This window comes from Labeo rohita, chromosome 8 (genome assembly GCF_022985175.1).
Source record: "Labeo rohita strain BAU-BD-2019 chromosome 8, IGBB_LRoh.1.0, whole genome shotgun sequence".
Taxonomy (NCBI): domain Eukaryota; kingdom Metazoa; phylum Chordata; class Actinopteri; order Cypriniformes; family Cyprinidae; genus Labeo; species Labeo rohita.
In genome coordinates this window covers 22,832,936-22,860,872 of record NC_066876.1, presented here as the reverse complement: position 1 = coordinate 22,860,872, position 27,937 = coordinate 22,832,936, and the positions used below count along the sequence as shown (strand labels likewise).

At 35.8% G+C, this 27,937-nt stretch overlaps 1 protein-coding gene across 1 annotated transcript in view; it reads left to right on the top strand.

The window, feature by feature from the left end:
- Positions 1-27,937, top strand: part of nfic (nuclear factor I/C) — a 121,563-nt gene that overhangs the window by 21,726 nt on the left and 71,900 nt on the right. The window contains 1 exon segment of the mRNA XM_051117666.1: positions 6,604-7,135. Coding sequence (XP_050973623.1) covers positions 6,604-7,135 — 532 coding nt within the window.

The following is a 27,937-nucleotide window of genomic DNA, read 5'->3' as shown; positions in this document are numbered from 1 at the left end:
TCTGTTTGCACTATGAGATGATGATGGCTGCGTCAAAGCTCTGTAAGGCTAGTAAAGTATGTTAACATAAAGATATGACAAAGATTTTTGGTACACATTATCTTTATGGTGTCTAGTATTAATATATGAATTCACAATTATTTGGTTTTGTTGAGTTTGGACATATAAGGAGTAAACATGTTGATGGAAACAATAGTGACCGCTGGGATAATAACTGTTTTAGTTTTTTTATCTTAGTATACTTATTCAGTGTTGTATAAGAATGTGACGAAATAGAATGTAATGAAATAGTTTAAAATGGGTTAATAACTGGGCTGAGATATATAAGAATTTTCCATAATATTCCACTTTTCCATAAAAAATTCAAAAATAATTATTATTTCAAGGGGTTACTAATGACACAGCATTTTGATATTTTTACTGTCTGAGATAAATTTGGGATTAAATGGGTTAATGATGTGCTTACAACCTTTCTGGGCCTTGAAGGTGTCAGTTGCGTTGCTGTCTATGCAAGGTCAGAAAGCTCTCGGATTTCATAAAAAAATATTGTACTTTGTGTTCTGAAGATGAACGAAGGTCTTACGGACTTGGAATGACGTGAGGGTGAGTAATTAATGACAGAAATGTCATTTTTGGGTGAAATGTCCCTTTAAAGCAATTACAAATGGCAGTCAATCAATCAACAAAAAACATTTTCTTTGGAGTACAGGAATCACAGTCAAATGTAAGTACATTTCAATGTAAATCTTACTTGAAAGCCATTATTTGAAAACATTTTTATCAAAAGAGCAGCTTGGACATTTTACTAAACATCTAATATGTTCCTCAGAAGAAAGTCATAGAAGGTTTAAAAGATATGAGAGTGATCTGTCCATTTAAAATAAATAGCACAGACGGAAAGAAGGCCAATATAATACCCAGAATGTCTGATTCTGAATGTGTCCCAAACAAAAGCATGCCTACTCTTCCTTGTTTTGTTACGTTGGCTCTGAAAGAATGTCAAAGTTGAATCCATTACCCAGATCCTAGACGATCCACTTCTCAGCCAGTCAGTAGAAAGAAAGTGCTTTTGGCAACAGCAGTGCAACAGTGCAGGAAGGGTGGGGGGAGAACGTCTGCTGTTAATGCTCAGAGGGCATTCTGGGTAAATTGCAGTGTTACAGAAATTCAAGGCTCACTGGCATTTTCTTTCCTTTGGCACATGGCGTTCTACACAAGGTGAAAGGTGAATCAGAGCAAAGTATGAAAACAGCGGGTTATTTAATTGATCGCTACATATGGTTTTACTAAAATAGTAGTTTTAAAAGCCGACAGTTATTTTTATTGCTAATGATGAGTCTTGGAAAATCTTCTAATTCTTCAGCGTCGGAATCAATCTTCAATTTTCCCGACCGCGTAATTTTGGGAAACTGTCTGGGAGAAGCTCAGCCCCGGGACACATGCTTGTGACACGCGGGGTGACCATAGCAACACTTTGTGTGGGTGTGTGTGACCGCAACACCCCTATTTTGTCATCTTTTGGACTGCTCCCTCCCTCCTTCATTCCCGCTCTCTTTCTGTCTCTGTCTCTCCCTCTCTGTCTCTACTTGGAAAAAGATTTGCGCAAACGAAAAAAAGTCACATTCTCTGTTTAAGACATAATAAAGATGGTATCCGAGCAACGGACAGGAATAAAAACACATTTCCCTGAGCTCCGCAATAACAAAATGATTCAATTACTGCATAAATACAGCTGTGTGTGTGTGCGGCTGACAAAGCGAGAGCAGCAGAGCTGGTAGGCCTGGCTTTTTCCGGACACTCCAGTGGTCACCGTTTTCCCTCATGCTATCACAGACGCCCTGCCATCGGCCTCTGTCAGATCAAAGATGCTCAGTTCATCTGCCATAATGAAGCCATTCATCAGCCATGTTTATCAATAACATTCTCATCCTTAATGTGCACACAAAATGCAGTCAAAGCGCTCTTCTCAGACTGATTGTAGTAAAAACAGAGCATTCCGTTGGAGCGCGTCCAGGCCTAATATGGAAAAAGACCGAGTAGGCAGGAGAGAGAGAGAGAGAGAGAGAGAGAGAAAGATGGAAAGAGAGAAATGCAGTATGCTTCTCAGTTCTCCACTAATCGTCTTCATGTTGGTGTTGTAAATACTGTAGCAGTAAGGCACAAGGTTTATATGTATTTCCAAGTCAGAGCTGTGGCCTAGCGCTATCCGAGTTGGGGTGCTAATGTGGGTGACACAGGTTCAACTTTCATTTCACAATAAAATAAAATATTAAAAGCTGTGAAAACAGTGATTGTAACTGTGTAGGCTTTGCTATTATTATGTGCAAAAAAAGGGTTAAAATCACATTGCTATACATTATTTGTATGTAAATACAAAAAAAAAATGCTTTTAAAGCAGAAGTTAAATTCACTAACTAAAAATGAAAATGAATAAAATCAGAAGTACAGACTAATTCACTTTACAGTTTCTGCTTTCACAAAAATACACTTACTTGTAGGTTTTTATTCTACATTCTACATATGGCACATTCATTGTCCAACTACAGTTATTTTAGAAAAATGTATATTTTAGTCAGAATTAGTGCGTTTCTATTCGACTGCACCCCATCTGTTTGGCGCATACTGCTCATCGACTCCTGACAGGAAAATCGAATATTTCAGAGAATATACCTGTGAAATGTAAGTTCGTTGAGGAAATTACCACATCTCTAACGCATTAAACAGTAACAAGTTTCTGATGGCATCAGACGGGGCAAGCTGCTTTAAACTAACTTACAGAGGCTTTGCACTTATGTCACAATTTGGTCAGTTACCCGGATGTAAACAACACCATGGATTGTACAGTTACTACTACTGAATGTGTTGTTCTGCTGATTTATGCTGTCTAAACCACGGAAGAACGTGTGGAAGCTGTTAAATCATATAGAGAAGACTTAGTAAGCAGGAGAGGGTGCAATATTTTGACAAACTACAGTTAATAGGTGGTAAAGATCCGTACGAGCGGTATTTATTAAGACATTAGCCTAATATTTCACCTACCTGACCGGAAATGTTAAGAACAAACATGAGAACCACAAACTGGCCAACCACAAACACCTTTTGTTCCTCAGACAGTTTTTGCTTTCTTCTCCTTGAATTTGTTATAACTTTTGGCAGTCTGTAATACTCCAAATGCTTTTCCCGGTCCAACCGATAATTACAGCCCAAAACATGACAATAATTGACCATTTTCAGCAGCGGTGTTCAGCAAAATATGCAGGTTTCATTCGGTTTCAGTGGCATTGTTTACATTCAGTGCTGCCAATATGGCCGATTGATGACGCATTGTGAAAACAATCTATATGTACTAATTTACAAGTTATTTTAAAGCCTTTAATGTTAAGCATGTGTAATGTTTAGGGAGCCTATTTGGTGGCAGAAAATGACAGTTTTCAAGTAGCAGTCTATGGAAGCCGTGGAATAAAATAATAAAAAGAGCTCAATTTGAGTTTATATTTTCAAATTCTGACTTTATTCTTCTGATAAGAAAAATCAACTTGTCAACTTGTCATCAACTTGTCAACTTCTGTTTTCCCCTTTGGCTCATGAGTTTATCCACACTTCTTGGATTTTACCCGTTTCCCTCCACTTGTTACGAATGTTTTTCTGCACACAGCTGCGGGTGACGTAATTGTGACGTCTACTCCAAATTGGTCTATTAGGTGTCCAAAAAAAGTCAAGATGAGTTATTTATTCGTAACTTTTCACAGACAGGTGTTTATATACAGTATTGTTTTTTTGGGTTTTTTTTACAGTGACTCAGAATTTAGTTTTAGAGTGTTTTGTTTTTAATAATTGTTATGTGAAGATGTTTTTGTTCCCATACTGTATTTAACCATATATTTTGTTTTGCGTTGTCATTTTCTGCGGTCCCGCAGTTTTGGTTAGCATTTTATTTATTTATTTGTATTTTATTGAACTGCACTGCAGAGTTGGTTCTCCATATCCATGACTCGTGCATGATTCTACTGACTCATATCGTAATATATGAGTTTGGCCGTGTTCAGGAAACCTGTTTAAAAAAATAATCAGTTGTGTTGCAGTTCTGTTTGGTGCCACAAGTGGTGAAGAAATTACACAGTTGTCCAGTTTTGTGTGTCTTTTGCATGGTTTAGGCCTCATTTGACCTGCCTCTGAGCTTTTTCCAAGACCGCGGAAAGGAGAAAATGCCCAACAAATGTTTATTTTTGCCGGAGTGGTTGGTAGTGCTGAAGCTAGAGCAGTGAAAGGAGAGCTCCAAAGAGAAGAAAATACATCCACACACGTCTGGAGGGAAACAGGCCCGTCTCTAATCCCCCTCTATTCCTGAAATCACTATTTCCTCCTGGCGTTTCCTTCCTGGAAATTTGTGCTGTCGGTGAGTGAAAATTGTGTCCAGACTCCGCTAAGTTCTCAAGCCAGAATGTCCGCTCGAATATTTATTCAATGGGCCCAAATTTAGTTTGGAAAACTATTTTGGGGCAAACTATTTTAGACATTAACGACCTTACCGTTTTTCTAAAAGCATTGCAGTTAACCCTGTTGAGGGTTTAGCAGTTTTTTTGGACATCATATCTTGTGTCTGTTTGTGCAGCTTGGTTTTCTGGTTTTCGTCAGCCTCGGTTTTCCATATTCATTCTTCCTTTCTTTTTTTGTTTTTTTGTGAACCTTTGGAAAGTTTACACAGTAACTGTATCAGTTCCGTCAGAGTCGACTGATTACAGATGTCAGTGTGTACAGTGAGTCTACAGGCCTCTCAACCTCCCAATTACTGCACTCTGTTTGCATTCAGCATCTCCTGGTACAAACATTTAAATAGCTGGAAATAAAAACATATTATGCTCTGCTGTTGCTATTGGGTTCAAAAAATATGTTAAATCTGTTTTTCTTTGGGATGTTTTATAATCTTTTCAATAAAGCTCTGAAGCAGCACAAGGACAGTCAGTCAGCTTTTGTGTTTCCCATGTTGGAAAAAGTGCGTACGCAAATACGGTTTCTGCCCTTCAAAACTAAAAGAAACTGGATTCAGGTCAAAACATAATTTGTTATTGGATTACAGTATGTTTGGGACTTTTTTATTTTTCCTTTTGTTGATTTCTGTTCTTTGACACCAATGTGCACTGGCAGATGAAATGATGTAGTAAACAGAAACGTCCCTAAAATCTTAATATAATATTAGCTAAAAAAAAAAAGTATGATTAATAATTATAATAGTTTCTTCAGATTTATAATTGCAAGTGAACCTGTATTCAAAATAGTCTGAGTTGCATTTTTTTTTTTTTATCTAATCATATACGATTATATGATTAGTTGCATATATTGTTTTTTCAGTTTTGGCTCTTGACCCATCAGTTGAGGTCTTGAGGGTTGTGTTTTGAGGAAGGTGATTAAGCAGTCTAGAAAGGGTTGTTTTAGGTAAGAAGACAGTAAATGTTCCGGTGTTTCAAGAGATGGTTTCTGTGGAGCAGCTGTGAGAGCATAAGAGCTTTCACTGCCGTGAGCTGCAGAACTGGCTTATCGCATGAGATCCACAGCGTGCCGAAGTCACGTCTCATTATGTTCCTTTAAAACCTGCTCAGTGCTCGCAGTACAACCAGACCGGGGAGCGCTGTTTTCTGTCTTCCTTTTTTTCTTTATTTCACTCTGTTTGAATTACTGCAGCCAAGCAGCCCTTGGCCATTTCTCTCTCTTTCTCTCTCTCTGTGGTTGCATTACGCCTAAGCAAAAGTGACACGCTGGTAACTATGTCATGCTATATTGATGCCACAGCTGACATCATTCAGCTTGAGCCTGAGTTTCATTACTTTGCCATAAGCGCAAAGCCCTCCTATTGAAAATAAGTTCATTCGCATGTGGGGATTTTTTTTGGCTGATGATTATCGCAGAACTGTAAAGCAGCGCTCTCATTATGACTGTTTTATGCACACACACGCACAAATGGCCACGGCGGTGCGCGCTGAGCTTCGAGTCTTGTTAATGATAATTGATAGATGCGCATGTTTAATGTTCGGTTGGGGTTTTAGTAACATTTATAGCACGGTCTGGTGCTAGTTTAGGCTTTTAGAAATGGTCAAATATGGAAGTAATTAGTCAGACCAAATGAATGCCGCACTAAACGGTTAAGGGACTGCGGTTCGCAACGTGCCTGGGAGGTACATCTGTGTGTGTTGTTGTTGTTGAAAACTTACCACTGAAAGTGAAAATAGTCAACAAAACATAATTGGATAAATGATGACTGCACATGGGGCTTCGGTGAAACTTGGAAACAATGGAACACTGTGGGTGCAATAGAAAACCCTGTACATAATTAACTGTGTAATCTGTTGAATATCATAGAGAGATTTTTTTTTTTTTTTTTTTTTTTTTTTAAAAAAAATAATCTGGAATTTACGTTTTCTCTTTTGGTAAACAATAACGAATGGGAAAAAACGCTTTTCAATAAATGCGTCAATAGAGAAAAGAGCCAGGATGATTCATTTCCCTTTGTACTCGAATTGAACTGCAGACGTGGCTTTTGCTTGTCAGAAATAGATTTTGAGTAAACCCATGAATAACTTCTTTTTTTTTTTTCCTCTTCTCTCCCAGGATGAATTCCATCCGTTCATCGAGGCGCTGCTGCCGCACGTGCGTGCCTTCGCCTACACCTGGTTCAACCTGCAGGCCCGTAAGCGCAAGTATTTCAAAAAGCACGAGAAGCGGATGACCAAGGACGAAGAGCGTGCCGTCAAGGATGAGCTCTTGGGCGAGAAGCCCGAGGTCAAGCAGAAGTGGGCGTCGCGCCTCCTCGCCAAGCTCCGCAAAGACATCCGGCCTGAGTGTCGGGAAGACTTTGTGCTTTCCATCACGGGGAAGAAGCCTCCATGTTGCGTCCTCTCGAACCCAGACCAGAAGGGGAAGATGAGGCGCATCGATTGTCTGCGGCAGGCGGACAAAGTCTGGCGCCTAGATCTGGTGATGGTGATTCTGTTCAAGGGCATCCCGTTGGAGAGCACGGACGGGGAGCGGCTGGTCAAAGGCGGCCAGTGCTCCAACCCCATCCTCTGCGTCCAGCCTCATCACATCAGCGTGTCTGTCAAAGAGCTGGACCTCTACCTCGCCTACTTCGTGCAGGAGAGAGGTGAGTTTGCACAACAGGTTTTGCGAACCAATCCTCACGCATTCAGTATGGATGATTCTCAGAACTGCGTTGTTTTTGAACTGTAAAGGCAGTACTGGGAAGTGGTGTTGTGCAAAGGTACAGAGAAGCCTAGGCTTGTGGAGTGGCAGTTTTGTGTGTGGCGAGTATCATAAAGATGCTCTGGCTCATTCTTCTGAGAAAGTTGTTGACTCATCATCCTGTGCTGTTGGTACCAGGAGCGTCAAATTTTGAGTGCAGCTTTTGCTTGCAGGCCTCAGAATGCAGTGTGAGGCAACTCTTTCAAACCAGAGACGTGCTGTCAGAATCACCGACATTTAGTTGGTTTTAACCAGAGAGACAGGAAGAAAGAGTTTAAGACATAAACAGCCAACACTGTAAATCATTTAGAATAAGTGGGTCTGCTTTGACAGGCGCGTAGATGTGTTCCAATTAACTGGATGTTTGTTGTATAAATGGAGTTATGAAGGCAGTTGGGCTGATTTACCATTTAAGCCTGCATTCGTCATTTGTGAACTTAACTTTATGCTTTAGTTACTGCTTAAATGTAATGCCGTAATCATTTTGCATGTTTGAAGGACACAGACGAATTAATTTTCAATTTGAATTTTCCTTATTTGACGATGACGCATTAAACTGATCGAAGTGACAGTTTATAATGTAGGGCCCTATGAAATCCGTTTTATGTTTAACTAAATTGCATTTTATTTTTTTCCAGTTTCAGGTTTTTTTTCCGTTTTAGTTTTTCTGTATACCATTTTCCATTTTAATTTTTCTAGACTAAAATATTTAATTAACTGAAATAATGAAACGTCCACAATTCAACAGCAATTTATTAAAAGGTAACAAAATTGTGATTTTTTAAGGCCCTATAAAAAAGTTTTTTTTTTTTTTTTTTTTTTCAGTTTTATTTTTCCCAAATTCTGTTTTTCATTACTTTCATCATGGAAATCACAGGGCCCTAATAATGTACATCTATAATGTAACAAAAAAATCTATTATAAATAAATACTGTTTTTTTGAACTTTCTAATTATCGGAGAATCCTGAAAAAAATGTATCTTGGTTTTAACAAAAATATTAAGCAGCACAGATTCATAAAGAGATCAAATATTTCAAATTAGAGTTATTTAGAGTTATTTAATAGGAATTAATCATACATTTAAATTTAGGCTACAACTTGGCATGCTGTCAGTTAGCACAGAATATAATTAGGACATGCATTGTCTAACATCATGTTACCAGTAAGCAACTTGGAAACAATGTGATGCAATTGTCCGTAAAGCAGACTCCACCCACAGGACTTAACGTTGCGGATGATAAACTGTAAACGTAGGAAAAGTAGAAAAGTAGTCAGAACTCAGAATTATGATTCAGACAGTTTAGTAACTTAAACAACAAACATTTTTATTGCAAATTTCTTAAACTTAACTACAGGTGTCACATGCTCTCACCGAGCTTCCGTTGTATAAGTATTACTGTAAGTGTATTTTCCGTTCGTTTTTAAAAACCAAAGTATGAGTCAACATTATTTTTTTGTGGTAATTAACAACATGCTACATAAGCTGTAAATGTAACTTTGTAATACCGTTTACTAGTTCACAGTAATTCAGATATGACTCTGTTGAAGTACAAAATGCTAAGTCTCGGTGAAAGTATGGTGTGTGTATATTAAGGATGTGCAAAGCTTATAAGTTCAGATGAGTGGTCAATGTGACAGGATGAAGAAGTATGTGTGTGCTTGTGTGTGTGTGTTCACTACAGCAGCATTTAGGGTGACTCAGCATTGTGAGTATGTGTGAACAGTGCGATAGCATCTCTCTCAAATCCCCCCTGTACTACATTATATGTTCCGAACATTTTTATTCAATTAAATCCCAATCTGTGCTCAGAGTTTACTACACTCTACATCTCTTCATATTCAGAAGAGTTTTATACGCACCAATCAAAGATGCAAATGGAAACACTTCAAACAGCAGTTAGCTCAGTCCTCAAATCTGATTGGTCGAGCAGCGTCGATAAACACTTCAGCAACACTGGAATTTTTTACAGTTAGTGTCACTTCAACTGCTCTTGCAGCGTTCCAGACCAGAGTAAACTCCTGCGCAAAAGTTTGTCGTCTGTAAGATTTTAAAAAAAAAATGTCTCTCATGTTTACCAAGGCTGCACTTATTGATCAAAAATAGAGTAATTATGAAATATTACTACAGTTTAACAACTGTTAACTGTTTTTGCAATTTATTCCTGTGATGCAAAGCTGAATTTTCAGCAGCCATTACTTTAGTGTTCAATAATGCAGATTTAATATGAAACATCTCTTGTTACTATCAATCTTTAAAACAGTTGATCTGCCATCATACAGTTTTTATTTAAAATATAAATCCTTTTACACAATTTAAATGTCCTTATTGTCACTTTTGGTCAATTTAATGCATCCTTCAAAAAAAAAAAAAATCTGATTTTGAACAGTAGTGCATATGAAAGGTTTCTCTGACCTCTGACTTTGTAAAAGCAACCATTCCAATTGCATATTCTCAACTTCTTTGGCTTAATTCATCTTTTATTCGCCAACTTTTATTTGTTTATTCGTATAAAAACAGTATCACGTCAGCATAAGTGCTGTAAAAGAAAATAAATGCTTGCCAAGCATTTGAAAATTATTTTGGTCTACAGCTGCAGCCTGCCTTTTTCTCTCTGTCTTTCGCTCCCTTGCTCTCTGGTTCTTTCTTATTACCGCCCCTTTTGTCTCTCCGCCCCCTCAGGCGACCTTCACCCTCAGTTGTCTGGGTCAGACAGGCAGCCCGCATGTCACCTGACCTGCCTAATAGCCTACAAACTCCTTGCTGTAAACAGTCCGATAAGGCACTGCGTCCATTCGCCCACACTCCTACTTACGGCAGCACCACAGAGAGCGAAGGAGAGGGAGCACGAGGAAAGGAAAAGGAGGAGTGGCCGAGAGAAAGGCGAGAGTGAAAGAGGCATACAGTCAGCATTTGCCCTTAAAGGCACAGGGCCATCTTTCACTTGCAAGGCATGCTCAAATTCCCTTCATCTCAGTGAAGTTGAACAGGACTGGCAGTGTTTCTGCAGCGGCAGCTGTGTGACAGTGTGTGTGTGTGCCGTAACGTCCAGCTCTGTTTCGATATCTTTGCTAATGGAGTGAAGAGCAGGGTGGGGCGGGGGTCCCGCATGGCGGCCAGATCGAGAAGCAGAGGCCATTACTCTTACTGCCCTCCTTCTCTCATTCAACAGGCTGTTCGCTTCGCAAACGCTTCAACCGCAAGTCTCTCGGGGTGAAACAGCTCCCTCGAAAGATGATCAAATTAATTACATTTTTGAAAGATTAGGCAGCGAGTCTCATTAGCGTTATACGATTTATCTAGCTCTCCATTTCGGGCCGTATCGGTTTCACCAGGTCACATGACCTGGCTCGTGCCCCAGTCCTCCTCTGATCTTTTTTTATAACTCTCAGTCTCTGAAGCTTCTGCTGGGACAATAAATATTACACTTGTCAAAACAAACAGGACGGTGGTTTGACCGAACCGGAGCACACGGCTGGTTTGGTGGCACTGGAGGCGTCTGTGGCGGGTTCTCCGTTTTGAGGAGGCACTAAAACACATCAGCTCTCTTTCCATTCGTTTCACATGTGAGAATGCACTGCAAGTCAGCCGAGCGGGAAGATGTAGCAAACACACACACGTGTGCACATGGACGCACACACATACGCACACATGTTCAGTAAACACAGAGGAGCTGGAATGTGCTCCAGTGCTCTGGCAGCGGAAATTTGGGAGGGGTGGGAGAAAGAGGGTCAGCTCAGGTCAAGTTCACAGCGCTGTCGGCCTCCAACAGGGGGAGGTGTTCGGCGTGCTTATCGTCTTAAAGGGCCAGCAGCCTATTAAGCAAAGCAGCACATGCTGGGTTATAATGGTTTTATTCAAGAAAACAACTTTTTTTTACATTTAAATGTTGTATTATATACATATGGGGTGGTTGCAGTTTTATTGTGCACATTTTTATCATTTTAACTAAAAAAAAAGTATGCAAAATAAATCAAATATTTTAGTTTCTGCACTATTTCTAAGTATGCTAATCAAATAAGTAAATATGTGACAGTGGTCAGGTGAACTGTTTTTGTTTAGATGGTCATGCTGGAGAACATGATCAAAAGGTTTTTAACCTCTTGAGTTCACGCAGCTCTTGTCCTGCTGCCAATATAGCAAAAGATCGATTTTTATTTAGAATATTAAAACAGAGCATAGAGCATTTCCACTAGCGCTCTACATAAGCATATTGTTGTACATTAGGACTGACAGTCAGAGATGCAATTTCCTGACACGAAACTAGACCTGCTCGCTTGTGGCTGAAGCTTGCGGGTCTCAGGAAGAAACATCAAAGTGCTTCAACCCCACAGAACTTTCTTTTCACACTTTACTGATTCTTTAGGTGTTTCGTTGAAAGACCTGCTGTTTACAGTAAATAACTGCGAGCCCGATCCTCTGGCTGCTTTCTGAGCAGTGTTTCCTGAGAGAGAGCACTCTTCCGAAAAGAGTCTGACATGCAGCCTCTCTGTCTGAAGCGAGAAATCCTTGGAGTTGGAAGATGTCGATATTGAGTAACATAATGGAGCTTTGATTCCTCTATGAGTTCTATCGTATTGGCTTTTGACGTTGTTATCTTTGCAAAGCTAAACACTTGCTCTGATGCATGAAGCTCCTTTTTGTTGTCATTGATGCTTGTATGCTGGTATTCTTTACATTATGATTTACAATTCATGGTACAGTGCTCATTAGTTTACACATTCTTTACTCTCAGATAAAAGCTAATCCAGTCATGAAAATGGAATTTACTGTATAAAGCGGAATGTAGCGAAAAGTAGGTCAGTACACTTAAATCAAAACGCGATGTGGACTAGTGTCTGTGAATATTAAGCCGCAAAAAGACAATTTAAATAAGAATCCTGCATGTTCTGTGTGTCTCTGTGTGATTTAATGGCGCAGACACACGGTTTTGTTTACTAAACACATACTGAAATGTGCGTGATGTTTGCGGTGTTTTCAGCCTCTGCCGCCTCAATATATGAGCATGTAAACATTTAAACATAATATCTAGAACTGCTCTGAGGGTAAAGTGAGGATTTTACCGTTTGTTTTGAGAAACTATTGTCATGTCATATGCAGACAGGAACTTAAAGGTCTTCACAGTAAACTGTCAAAATAGAAGTTTGGTTTAACTTGAACAAATTGTTACAGAAATAAAATACTCAATGTAATACTACAGCTACTACTAATGAAATTATTATCAAACATAATTTATAAAGGAATATTTACCAGAATTTATTTACCAGAAAAGTAAATGCACAACACAGTATTTCTGAGAAAAAATAAATAAATAAATTGGTGTTGGGCAGTGATTAATTGTGATTAATTGCATCCAAAATAAAAGTTTTAGTTTTTATAATATATGTGTGTACTATATATTTATTATGCATATATAAATACTCACACATGCATGTATATATTTAAGAAAAACATGTTATGTTTATATATTAAATATATCTATATATATTATAAATGGTAAGAATATAAATATATACATGTTAATACATGTCAATATTTTCAGAATACATATGTGTGTGTCTTTATATATACATATTAAATATACACGGTATACACACATTTATTATATTAACAAAAACTTTTATTTTGGATGCGATTAATCACGATTAATCACTGCCCAGCACTAAATAAAATAATAAATTAATTTATTAATACAAAAAATGAATTAGAGGTTCTTTTGATTAATAAAATTTGATGGAAAACACTGAATGTAGTAAATAATAAAACTGAATTTGAGAACAAAATAAAACGTATTTCATAGGGCCTTAAAAATGTAATTTTTGTCCAACTTTTAATAAATTGCTGTTAATTTGTGTGTTCCATGATTTCAATTAATAAGACATGTTTTTGATTAATATTTTTTTAACCATTACAATAAAGTCTAGAAAAATTAAAACAGGAAAAATAAATCAGGAATCCAGAAAAATTTAAATGGAAAAAAATAAAACTGAATTTGGGAAAAAATAAAACGTTTTTCACAGGGCCCTATACAAAAGCTGTTACTGGGACGGTACCTTTTCAAAAGGTACACTTTTGTACCTTTTAGGTACTTATATGTACACTTTGGATACTAATATGTTCCTTTAAGGTACCGGTACAGTTTTTACAAATTGTGAAAAAATTTGCACGTGTTGCCAGGGGTTTGTAAACGTATGAGAACTGTACATGAGTATAGCAATTATTTATCACCATGGTATATTTCTTTAGTTTTCAATAGTTCCCATTTTATGGTAGAGATTAAATGTGTGGTAACCCAGATATGATAACCAAAAGAGTTTAGAAAGTCAATGGCAAGACAGAAATATTTGAGTCATTGTAACCGAGCGAAAGGCACAGAAAAAAAAAATAAAACAGCGTGAGATTAAATCAAAGAATGTATAAATTCATAAGATGAATAGATAAATGTCAAATGTATGGAGAGAGGGAGAGGCGCGTGCAGAGGGAGGTCACAGATGAAAGTCAGAAGCATTGCAGCTCTATGGTAATCAATCTGTCAGATCAATGTGTGGGGCAGCCGGGCAGAATACAGCTGATAGTGCTGACTGTTCACAACACGCTCACTGCTCCGCTCCACGTGAGATACGCTGACCACCCCCTGAGACCGCAGCGAGACAGGCCATCCAGAAAACTGCACGCCCACTGAGTAGCACATTTCCAATCAGAGCCCAAAATTAACACTCACCGAGTGGAAAAATGAGAACTATTTGTTTTTGGTAAGTAAATAAAAGCAGTATTGCTGTTTTAGGAATGGCGATAACTGTGAAAGAACCAGATAAGTCATCTCCAGTAATTTGCTTGGACAAGCAGATTTACGGTTATTTTTGGACTTTCTTTTCAACCCTTCATCAATCTGTTGCTTATTTGGGCCTCATATGCTTCTATGCTTTGAGAATGGTCTGAGAAAATATTGTAACTCCATGTTCTAGTTAATAAATATTAGTGTCAGGTGATACGACAGGACGGTGTCTTCTATCATACGCATAGCTGTGCAATGCAACCATATTAAACTACATCTGATGGTTAACATCATTCGATCAGTAGCTTGTGCACGTACTCTTCATGACCTTACCTAACCTCCTCAAGAGTGCGGGTGATAACCAGACACGGCTCCTCGCTGATTAAACAGTGACTCCCTGATAAACCCCTTGTGCATTACTGTATCTCAAACCGCTGTTAGAGGTCACCGTCGTTCTGCCATCTGGAACTCTTCGCATTTCTGTTTAGTGGAAATTTAATAGAGGCCACCTGAACTATCTGAGCCGTGGGGGCCTAATTTACCAGTCGTTTGTGTTCCCACAACCCTGAGTGTGAAACTCTGCTTTTATGGCATCTTTAGGAAACACTTTATGAGAAAGTTCAATTTATGAAGTTGCATTAGATATCATAAACTTTACAACATTTCTTATTCTAGATTAATCACATTTTTTATATATACTAAGCTATGTTTCACATTTCTAAGTTGTGCATTGTAAAAAAGTTGTAAATAAAGATGTTGGAGTAGATTTTGCTCAAAAATACTATTTCGGTCTTCCTACTTCAAAATGTAATGTTTAATTCAATTAATTTTACTTGCTGGTTCTTTGTAATTAATTGTGAAATTTATGAATTAACATTAAATTAATAAATGCTATACTTTTTTGTTTATTGTTAGTTTATAGTGCCTAATAAATTGTTTAAATTGGTTAAATTATTAACAATTTAAACTTTATTGTACAGTGTTAAGTGCAGCCACATTTACTGTGCAAAACTTTTGCAACAGTCTCAGGTTTTTTCATGCGTTTGGGAATTTAGCATGAGGACGAAAGATTTCCCTGTGCAGATTTCACAACAGGCTTATGTTTTTAATGCTGTATAAATAATAAAAAATATATATATATATATATATATATATATATATATATATATATATACAAGCCTCCATTTATTTGATCAGCAAAAACAGTAACATTTAGAAATATTTGTACTATTTAAACTATTTGTACTATTTATTCTGTTTGAATATATTTTAAAATGTAATTTATTCCTATGATTTTTATTTCTAAATCTTTGGCATCATTAGTCCAGTCACATGATCCTTAATATTCTGAATATTTTATTTTCACTTTTGAGCAATTTAAAGCATCCTTGCTAAATAAAAGTATTATTGACTTTGATCTTGAAATTCTGATCTTTGGATGTTTCTGTTCATCAAAGAATCTTGAAAAAAATGTATTCAACTGTTTTAAATATTGATAATAATAGTCAAAAATTCTTGAACAACAAATCAGCATATTAGAATGATTTCTGAAGGATCATGTGACACTGAAGACTGGAGTATAATGTTTAAAATTTAGCTTTGATTACAGGAATAAATTGCATTTATAAAATATATTCAAATAGAAAGCAGTTATTTTAAATAGTAAAATTATTTCACAGTATTACTGCTTTTGCTGTATTTTGGATCAAATAAATGCAGGCTTGGTGAGCAGAAGAGACTTCTTTAAAAACATTAAAAATCTTGCTGTTCAAAAACTTTTGACTGGTGGTGTATCTATGGTAATATTCTCAATGTAAGGTTTTTTTGAATAAATTTTATAATCTGCTAGCAAGTATTTCCTATTTATGTGAACTTTCAAAAATGTTTAAGTTCTAGATTTTCGGTCCCCACTGTATTAATTCATCAATGTACATGAACTGGCATGTGCGTGCAAGAGTGGCATTCTTGTCCTTGACTTGTCAGGGAGTTTGTGACTGGCGGGCACACATTTTAGTTTGCATTATAATGAAAGGAAAGCGTTTACATGATACTCACTGTTTGTGACTCCCTGTCTGCCGGTCAGATTCTGCTAAACCGCTACTAATTGGAGTATGTGTGTGAGAGACTGAGAGAAAGTGTTTGAGGTACTAGGGGGGGTCGGCCTCGCCGGGAGTCTTGGATTACTGACTCTTTATATCAGAGAATAGATGGAGGGAGCGGACGAAGTAGTGCGGGGAATCTGTTTGAACCTTCCGGGAGATTGAGTAGAGCGAGTAAGTTTATGCGTGACAATCCGACGGTGTCCTCGAGCCCTATAAAAATTTTTCCTCTGAAATGCAGATGCCCCAGCTGTTACAGTGCAGATAGACAACTCCACTGACTTAACCCATCCTGTCTTTGACCTGCCAGACTGTGTGTGAAAGAGACTGTCAGCTTCATTTCTCACCCTCAGCACAGCTGCCAGTGACCACTATGACTATGTCACAGCACTTGCCCTGAGGGGAGAATTCACTAAACACTTGCAGTATTTTTGCACAAGGCATTTTATTGTAAAAGTGCATCTTATTCACTGTTATGCCAGCCTTGTCAACACTAAAGTTTTTTTTTTTTCTTGTTTTTTGTCTGAAAACGCATCTTTTTCTCTCTGTTTTGGCCTTCCGTCCACACGGGGACAGTTTGACAACGCTCTCCAAAGTGGATAAATTTGAAAATGCCATTTCCGCGTTGTAGTGTGGACTATGAAAACGTAGGCTTTTGAAAACAATGTTGCATGGTTAGTCATATGACGCATATTGTACCAATAGATATTTATGTTTATACTGGTTTTGTGCCTTTTATGTGCTATTTTCACACTGCTGCTGAAGATATGTTACTTTGTACACTGTTCATATTACAGTCCTGCAAAGAAACTTTTTTCACAGTTGCTGTCCTGTGGCAAAACATGAGGGCAGTTGTGTTCTAGATCAAACATATAACATTGAGTGAGTGCGACCTGGACGCGTCAGTGCGTGGTGAGATATTTTCCTAAATATAATGATCCTGCCAGAAGAATTGCATGAAAACATGTCTGTTTTCTCTGTATCTTCTCAGTGAGCTTTTATGAGGTTTTACATATGCACAGTAAGGCGACTTGAACATTTTCCAACGTTTCAGCGAGGATAAGAAACTTCTGGAAAACATTAGTGTGGACGGAGAGAGTTTCGAAATGAAAACGCCGTTTGGAAATCCAGATTAATGTAGACGTAGCGTGTCATTTACTCTCAAACATATATAATTTCAAACCTGCATGACTTTGTTTCTTTTGCATTTTGAAAAATGTTTTAACTTTTCCCCTACATATAATGAAAGTCAATGGGGTCCAAAATAACGCTGCTTTTATTTGGTTTCATGACATCTTTAGGATACACTTTATGATAAAGTTAAAATTGTTCATGTGTTAGATAGCATTTTTATTTCAAGATAAACACTGCAAATAAAGATTGTTGGAGTACGTTTTAAATAAAGTAGCATTTCAGTTTTTATATTTTAAAATTTTGTTTAATTCAACGTGTGCACCAAATTTTTTTTTTTTGTTGTTTTTTTTTGCAATATATAAACTAACAGTGAACAAAGATATATTTATGAATGAATGTAACATTCATAAATGCAGTAAATGTTCTGTTTATTGTTAGATATATTATGTACTTAATAAAGTTTAGTATACTAAACTGGTATATTTACAGTCTGCTAAATTGGAACAACTAATTTTGTACTTAATGCACTTTAATTGTCCAGAAGTAGTGCTGAAGAGCAAATAAAGATATACTCAATTATATTTAATTGTGCTAAAGTGGAACTATTGCTGGTATACATTAGGTAAAAACATATTTTGGGCATAATATTAAGAAATGTGCATTTTGCACAAGTAGTATTTCAAATAAAGTTTACAAATTACAATTTTTATATCAGTAAGTCTCGAACGATATGTCTGTAAATATGTTAATAGACTTGAACTATACTAAGTAGTAGGGGTGGGAGAAAAAACGCTTCTCGGATGCATCGCGATTCTCTCTTCAACGATTCTGAATCGATTCTGAGTTTGTTTTTTTTCCCGCATATGGCACGTGTGCACGCTAGAGACATGGCGGGCTTCCTTGCACAAAATTTGCGCTGTATGAGACACGTGCGCATTGCTTGACAGCGTGTGCTTACACCCGCCGTGTTTTATTTTAGATATGCTTTCATTAATGACGTTTGGAATGCAGTACTATTAGATGCACGAAACTCGAGCACTGACAGACATTCATGTGTGCTTTGTGTTTGTTGTCCTAAAGATCAGTTACGGCTGCAATGCACTTCCATTTTCAAATACTTTTATATGATATTGATGTTCACGTAGTTATGTTTTCAGAGCAGGACAAAATATATGATATATCGAAATAGATCTGTGCATTAGTGTGAATATAGTCTGTCAAAGCTGCCACTGTCTGTGATCTCATCAGTAATAATCAAATGCTAATCATGCTGAGGAGAAAAGAAAAACCCATTGTCTGTAAACACCCGGATACTTAAAGAACACTTTTTGTAAATAAGTGATTGTTTTAAAAAGTAGCTTATACAATAAAAAAAAGAAAGTAAATTTTGCACAAAATAAATTTGATATAAAATGTATATGAAAATGTAGCCATGTGCAGAATTATTGAAAACTGAGAATGTGACGCATAGTGATGTTGAGTTGATAATGAAAATTGTAATTGAATTGAATCATGAAAGCAGTGAAGATTCACACCCCTACTTTTAAGACGGCAGTACTGACAGAGATTCCAACTATAAACAAAAAGCGAAGAAATTGCAATTTTGGTAAAAATGTAAGGTTATAAAGATGTATTTGCACAGTAGAAGAATTAATTGGGGAAAAATGAAGATCAAGAATTGTTTTGGAATTGGATTGTGACTCCCAGAATCGGAATCGGATCGGATTGTGAAGTACTTTTTTACTAGGGAGTTCATGATACCAAGTGAAATAAATTTCAATCTGATACACTGACAAAACAAACCCTATCATACTGTTAAGATGTGATCACATTTACCGTTTTTCACAATTTCGCAAGCGAATCCAGTAATTTCATTAGCAATCCGTGTGACCTTTTGCATAAGGTCGTAAGATTTTCTTAAGCAGATTTTGCAACAGATTTCTCACAATTTTGCTACGTTGACCAATAAAAAACTGTGTTGGGTCCAAAATAACACTGGAGCTCTCTGATTTTATTGTCTTTACAAACACACACACACACACACACACACACACTTTTTAAAATAAGGTGAATTATTCTTTTAGTTTAAATGGTAACATTTTACAATAAGGTTCATTGGTTAAAGAAGTTCACTTCCAAAAATTTACAGACAATTTACTCACCCCCTTGTCATCCAAGATGTTTGTGTCTTTCTTTCTTATTTAGTCATAAAGAAATTGTTTCTTGAGGAAAGCATTCCAGAATTTTCCTCCATATAGTGGACTTCTATGGTGCCCCCGATTGTCCTACATTGCTACAGATGTACACACAGTGTTTACAAAGCGAACGTGCAAAGATCAAATGCCCTTTACAAAAAAAGGTAAAACAACGAACTAGGATGATTTTGAAGCTGAAGAAAATGAGATGGGAATTTTTTGGGCCTACCCTAACTGTATTGGCCCGGATTACACAGAGTTCGCAGAGAATAGACAGGGCGAGCGTTTGAGGTTAAAAAGTATATAAATTGTACATTTTTTTGGGGTAAATAACCAATCGTTTCACTGGATAAGACACTTCTTCCTCGGCTGAGATCATTTAGAGCCCTTTAAAAGCTGCATTGAAACTGTATTTTGGAAGTTTAAACTCGCAGGCTTTAACCACTGTAGTTAACACAAACACAGAATGAACAATACTTCTACAGCATTTATTAATCTTAGTTAATGTTAATTTCAGCATTTACTAATGCGTTATTAGAATCCAAAGTCATGTTTACTAACATAACATAAAAGTCATGAACTGTGAACTAACAATGAATAACTATTTTCATTAACTAACATTAACAAAGATTAGCATTAACTAGTGGAACATTAACTAGTGGAAACTTATTGTAAAGGGTTACCGTTTCTAGACACATTTACTGCCTAGCTTAACTGAAATAAGAGTGAATAAGTGCACTTTTTTATGCCAAAATATCCATGATGGAAAGTACCATTTTTTTTAATTGAGTATAAAAGTTAAATTAATTAAAAATTTTAAATAAAAATGGAAAATTTTACTCATTCTGTTGCTGAGCAAGTTGCTACCGTAAGATGTTTAGGGATTGAAACTGAAATTTTCGATTGAAACCAGATACATCAAAGTGGCATCTTTCGCACAGATTTGAAAGCTTTTTCAACTTTGGTTGGAATCCCCTTGATTTAGTTTACTCTCATATATGTTTAAACTAATGCGTTTTTGACCACAAATGGGAAATTAAATTGGTATCATTTTCCATCTTGACTCAGAAGGATGTCTGAAATGACGACAACGGAAGCCTTTCCCCCTGAACAGGAAGTGACACTCTCGTTTTTCTTTACCGTTGACAGCGCTGTTTAAATGCTGTTACTGAAACTCCTTTGCGATAAATGAAACTTGAAAAATGCGCACTTCTACACACACTGACGCAAGTGTCTTAACTTTACAAGAAGCTTTTCTTTGTGACAGCAGTGTTCTGCTTTAATGTGGTGTGTTGTGACAAGACAATTGAAGACATGTTATTCAACTTGAAAAATTCCCTTTCTAGCTACCATGTTTTAGCTGAATTGATGAGTCAGGCCATTCAGCCTGTCATTTACCCTTTGAGGGGCTTCCTCTGATTTCCCCCTGACGTCTCTGAGGTTTTGGAAGTCATTCGCTGTTGCTGTTTTGGAGATTTGCACGGCCTCTGCATGCTGCAGCCTCTGATGAAATAAAACTGTGGCTGTCAACAGATTCAATAATTCAAAGGCAGTAATTTGTGTATTATCAGTGTATTCAGGATCGGTTAACGAAATGTTCAAGATTATATTTTTGATATCTGTGCACTTTTTTAGTTTTGGTACATCACACAATCCCGCGCTGGCTATAGTTAGCCGTGCTGTGTGAATTATGCTGTACATTTTACAGTTACTCAGCTAGGGGAAGGTGATGAAAGAAACCGAGTATTATAATTCTCTCTCTCGCGCGCTGTCTGACTTTGAAGCCGCTTTGGTATTGCTCCATGGAGGCATGAGATCTTAAGGCTGAGGGATGTTTGACAGAGAGCAACAGATCAAAGTGTTGAAAGAGAGAAGTGACAGATGAAAGACAGAGACGAGAGGGGAGGCCAGAACCTCCCAGGTCAGAGACTGACATCCTCTCTTGGCATCACATACTATCCTCATTTCAGTGCCCAAGATAGGACACGCACGCTTTCACAGACACATAATCATACACGCATAAAGCCGCGATACATGCAAATGAATGTACACAAGGGGCATTTCTACTATGTAGTACATTTTAATGACTTCATCGTACATATTTCAATATATCGGAAGTTTTACATTTTAAAGGTGCAAATCATATTAGTAGAGTGAACATAGTGGTTAATCAGTTGAATCTGATTTTTAATCATTTTAAAGTAATTTGCTACTTTTACATTTTATTTAATTACTATGTATTATTAATGAAGTATTTTAATTAATTAATAAGTATTAATATGTATTTAATTATTATTTAACTTTTTTGGTGGTAACACTACAATAAGGTTAATTAGTTAACTTTAGTTAACTGCTGTAGTTAAACTGAACTAAGAGTGAACAAACTTCTACACCATGTATTAATTTGAATTAATGTTAATTTCAACATTTTTAGTAAAATCAATCATAAAAAATAATTTTTGCTGGTTAACATTAGTTAATTAACATGAACTAACAATGAATCACTGTGTTATCATTAATTAACATTAAAAAAGATGAATTAATGTTGTAATAAATGTATTGTTTATTCATGTTAGTTAATGCATTAACTAACATTAACTAATGTAACCTTATTGTAAAGTGCTACCATTTTGGTATATGCAAATGTTTAGCGTAATTATTATTAATGTAATTTAATAAGAAATATTCAATATATTTATTAGTCATTTAATTCAGTCATTTAACTAGTAATTTTAGGAATTTAGTATTTTTTATTTTTTATTTATTTACTATTTTGAAATAAGCAAATGTTTATTAATGTAACTATTATTAATGTAATTTATTAAGAAATATTCTATATATTTATTAGTCATTTAATTCAGTCATTTAATTCAGTCATTTTAGGAATTTCGTATTTTTAATTTTTATTTAATTATTTGATATAAGCAAAAGTTTATTCACATAATTATTAATTATGTAATTTATTAAGAAATATATTATATATTTATTAGTCATTTAATTCAGTCATTTAATTAGTAATTTTAGGAATTTAGTATTTTTATTGAATTATTTGGTATAAGCAAATGTTTATTAACGTTATTATTATAATTTTTCCAAAAGAAATGTTTAAAACAAAACTTGTCAGCTTTCCATTCCATAATTATAGTAATTTTAAGAACTTATGATTTTTTTTTAATTATTTGATTATGAGCTATTTTGGTATAAACAATGTTTATTAATATAGTTATTATTAATGTAATTCAGGAATTATTCTATATATTTATTTATTTTTTGTATTTCTCCAAATTAAATGTTTAAAACAAAACTTGTCAGCTTTCCATCTTATAATGGCAGTTAATGTATTTATTAGTAATTTAATTATAGTAATTTTAGGAACTTAGTATTGTTTTTATTTTTATTTAATTATTAACTATTTTTGTATAAGCAAATGTTTATTAACGTAGTTGTTATTAGTATAATTTATTAATAAAATATTATATATATATAATTTTTTTTTTCTCCAAATGATTTGCTTTCCATCTTGTTGGTCCTTTGCAGTCAACTTCCTTCAGAAAATAATTTTTGGTGATAACATGCCATAACAATAAATTATTAATATACTTCCCTAAATTACAATACAAAGGTTTTTTTTTTCAGATTTGCAGAGTTCAGAAGGTATTGCGTAACAGGAATGACCCACATCTATTCACAGTGTTTGTCAGATATCGACACTTACGTCATGTATGCACGCACTTCATATAGGGGGATTTATACACACTTTGTCTACCTGGAACCAACTGAAAGAGAAAGGTCACATTTGGTTTTTGTCTGAGTGTACGACTGGTTTTGAATGTTGTGTCACATCTGATGCTTGTGTATTTCTTTTAGCGCACATGGTGTCTGTGTAGTGGGTTGTGGCTTTATAGTGTCTTGTCTGCCTTGCCTCACAGCAGCAGAGACGAGACAACAGCTTGTTTGCCCACCCCCATCCCAAGCCGCATACACAAACATTTCTTTCTACTGATTTCTTCACCTATGATTAGAATGTGTGCGGTTCTGTCGTAAGCCGAAGTGAACTGTACTAATTACTAATTTGCCATCAACTAGTAGACTTACATACGACATTCAGCAGGTTGTTGGATGGCCTTGATGAATCTCATTGAAGGCCTGTGTAATTGGGCTCCACTAGATAAAAATATTTTAAATATGTAGATGGACTGTGCAACACCTGATTCCCCTAACTGTCACTCAACACGTAACTCTTAAAGTTTAGCCTCTTAAAATAGCTCTGCGACAGCATTGATGCCTCATAAGTCTTTGAAATCCCTTCCCAGAAGTCCTTTTTGGGTCTCATGCTAATGATTGCTTCGTGCGCAGTGATTTACACTGGGGAATCCTGGGAGAACTGTAGTCTTGGCCCAGTTTAGGCGCCGGGGTCCTCATCACCTCTCCATTGCCTCTGATCTAATCCTCCCTGCCCTCAAAGGAAGCAATTAAGAGGCTGCCTTTAATCCCCACAGTTAGAGAGGGAGATTGCCCAGTGCTTTGACGGCCAAATGATGCATAAGTGGTTGTTTTGGAGTGGGAGCCCCATTTGAAATCGCTTGTCCAGACTTTCTTGAGTGGGTCAGACTGTGAACTTCGACGAACTCCGTTTGATGTGAAGTGTGTGTGTTTAAAGAGTCAAGCGCCAAGCAGTGACTGTGCGCATCAAACTTAGATTAGGTATTGATTCGCTCATAAATGTGTTTCAGTAGTCGATTAATGGCATTTTTACAGCATTCACCTTTAGTCTACTTTTAGTGGTGAAACAAGTTTTGTGCAATAGTTCGTCATCGGTTTTTACTGAACTCAGTTTCATTGCCCCTTTAAGACACTGTCCACTTAAATGCAAATAATAAAATGCAACTGTTTAATCTTGCATCACAAAGCTAGCAAAATAAATAGGTATTACATATGTAGCATATGTAAATAAGTATCCTATTCAAATATGTGTGTGTGTGTGTGTGTGTGTGTGTGTGTATATACATATGTATATAACAGTATTTATTATTAAGAATCAACTTATTTTAAGATGTCATTAACATATAAATTGTAAACATTTATTTAATCTTTATATATGCTAATATTTACAGTATAATAGCTATATATGCTATATATGTAGAAATTATGTATTGCATATATAAAATAAATATTTTGTATGATATATGTATTTGTGTGTGTGTGTGTGTGTGCATACACACATAACAGTATTTATTATTATGAAAGTATTTTCAGATGTAGTTGACATAAATTGTAAACATTTATTTAATCTTTATATTTGCTAATATTTACTGTATAATAGCTACTAATGCTATAGAAATTATGCATTGCATAGATAAAATAAATAAATTTTGTATAGTATATGTATTTATGTGTCTGTAAACACACATATAATAGTATTTTTTTATTATAATAAAATAGTATTTTCAGATATAATTAACATAAATATACTAATATTTACTGTGTAGTAGGTTAATATGCTATAGAAATTTGTATTACATTTTATATATATATATATATATATATATATATATATACATGTATATTATATACATTATATATATATATATATATATATATATATATATATATATATATACAATAATAATATAATATATAATGTGTGTGTGTGTGAGTGTGTGTATGTATATATATATATATATATATATAAATATATGTGTATGTATATATATATATATATATATATATATATATATATATATATATATATATATATATATATATATATATATATATATATATATATATATATATATATATATATATATATATATATATATATATATATATATATATATACATATATACATATATACATATATAAATTGGTTTTGAAAATGACGTTACCAATAACCATAAAAATACTTTATCGGTCAACCCCTAATTTTATTTATTTATTGTTGGACCTATGCACTACGTGGTCTACAGTGTTTTATGGTTGACTTAAGATAAAAAATTTTTTTTTTTTTGGAAGGTTTACTTTTGGTTCCATGTAGGGTCACTCGCAATCTGTATCCTCAAGCAAAACCACTTGTGAATCGCTGCTCTATACAGTGAAGTTCTAAACGTATCCTCTGAAACATTGCTGTCAGCCTCTGATTAACGTGTACAGGGTTCTTCATGGCAAACTTCACTGCACCGCACAGATGGGAACCATCACTCCTCCTTCAACCTTGCTTGTCTTCCCATTCCTGATGCTCACCGCAACTCATCCCTTCTGCCATTTCCATTATCAGTCATTTTGTATGATAATGAGAGTAGATCCTGAATTTTGACCAGATGTTCTGTACGAGCGCTGCTTCTACGTCTCGTTCACATTTTCCAGTTTAGACATCATTTGCCATGGCAATGTTTACAACAGGATATTGCAGATCCTTGAAACCAGATATTAAAAGGGCTCTCCCTTTTCTTTGTGCTTTACTGATTAGCATTACCTTATCGGTAAAATCAGTGGCCCTTTCCAGTCCATGCTATCCATATTGCCTGATTCATGGTTCAAACCACATTATATGTTAAAGGAAGTCAAACTTAATTAACGTCCTTTGCGGACTTCAAATGCAATTACTCCAGCATGCAGCTCCGCCTCCTCACCCTCTAATGCTTGGCAAGCATCCTGTGAGATCTTAATCCATATCCTTTGCTCATTTTGCAACACAGGGCTTGAGCGAAGTGCACTTCTTACTGTTGGCTGGGGCAAGAGCGATCTGGTTCGTGGGCATGACGTATCACAACTGTTACTTTAATTTACTGTCCCCTGCTCTGCAGCAATGCTGAGTTTTTCACAATAACTTTCACAAAGTGAAACTCCCGACTGACATCAGTAAAACGCTCTAATGTCTTCTTAGGGTTCCACACTGTGATATATACAGTTTCAGGCTGTGTTTGATTCAGATGAAAATGACATTATTAAAGGCATAGGTCACCTAAACATTTTTTTTTTCATCTTTTACTCACCCTCATGTTGTTCCAAGCCTGTATGAGTTTCTTTGTTCTGCTAAGCACAAAAGAAGATCTAGAGAAGAATGTCGGTAACCAGTGAGTTGACGGTAGCCATTGACTTCCATAGTATGGAAAATAAACTATGGAAGTCAATGGCTACCATCAACTATTTAGGTACCAGTGTCTTTCAAAATAACTCCTTATTAATTCTCATACAGGTCTGGAACAAGTGGAGGGTGGGTAAATAATGACAGATTTTTTATTTTTGGTAAACGTTCCCATTAAAGTATAGTTCATTCAAAAAAAAAAATATTCTGTCATCATTTAGTCTGTATGTCACATAACTGTTGGTGTGTTTTTTCTGTGTGTGATAAACAGACCAAAATTGAAGCCATTTTTACTGATATTATCTCCCTGCACTGCGGTTTTCAAATCAGTTATGGATTAAAGGGATAGTTCACCCAAAAATTTAAATTCTGTCATTAATTACTCACCCTCGTGTCGTTTGAGACTCCGTAAGACCTTCATTCATCTTCAAAACACAATTTAAGATATTTTGATGAAATCCATGAGCTTTCTGACCCTGCAAGACAGCAGCGCAACTGACATGTTCAAGGCCTAGAAAGGTCGTAAGGTCATGATTAAAATAGTCCATGTGATATCAGTGTTTCAACCGTAATATTATCAAGCTACGAGAATACTTTCTATGCGCAAAGAAAGCAAAAATAATTACTTTATTCAACAATTTCAGCAACTTTCATGAAAATATGACGAGAGTCTTACAGGTTTGGAATGACATTAGGGTGATTACTTAATGACAGAATTTTCATTTTTGGGTGTACTATCCCTTTAAGAACCAACTGACTTGAGAACCAGTTACATTACTGTTCATAAGTTTCACTGCATTATTTTTTCCATTTAATTTTTCATTCCACTGACCAGAAGTTGCAGTAAACACTTTTAACACTTAAACACATAATTTTTTTCATAATATATACATATATTTTAAATTTAAAATTATTTTTTAAGAGTTAAACATTTTACCAAACAAATAAAGACATTACGTTATGTTACATACTCAAACAGCGATTGATATTTTCTTCTTTTTTTTTAAGATCTATTTTTTGGCATTTTTTGCGACAGGACAGATCAGACTTGACAGGAAGTGAAGTGGGAGAGAGAGAGGGGGATCGGGAAAGGTCCTCGAGCTGGGATTTGAACTGTCCACACGGCTATCGGCGCCAACAGCATTTGATATTTTCTAATAGAACATCTGCATGCATGTAGGATACTCACAGTGTATGACATTCTCCCTTAATATAGTAGCATTTATTACACTTTTAAGGGTCAGATGACAGTACTATGTGTACTATGACCCTAGGTGTTCTTTTTGATTGACATCTCCTCACTCCACCTATCCGTCTCACTCCCATGTGATGATTGGCCTGTTGAGAGATCCTAACCTCTCTCAATAGGAGCTGCCACTCTTGTCAAAGCAGACCTGAGGTCAGATCATGGGCA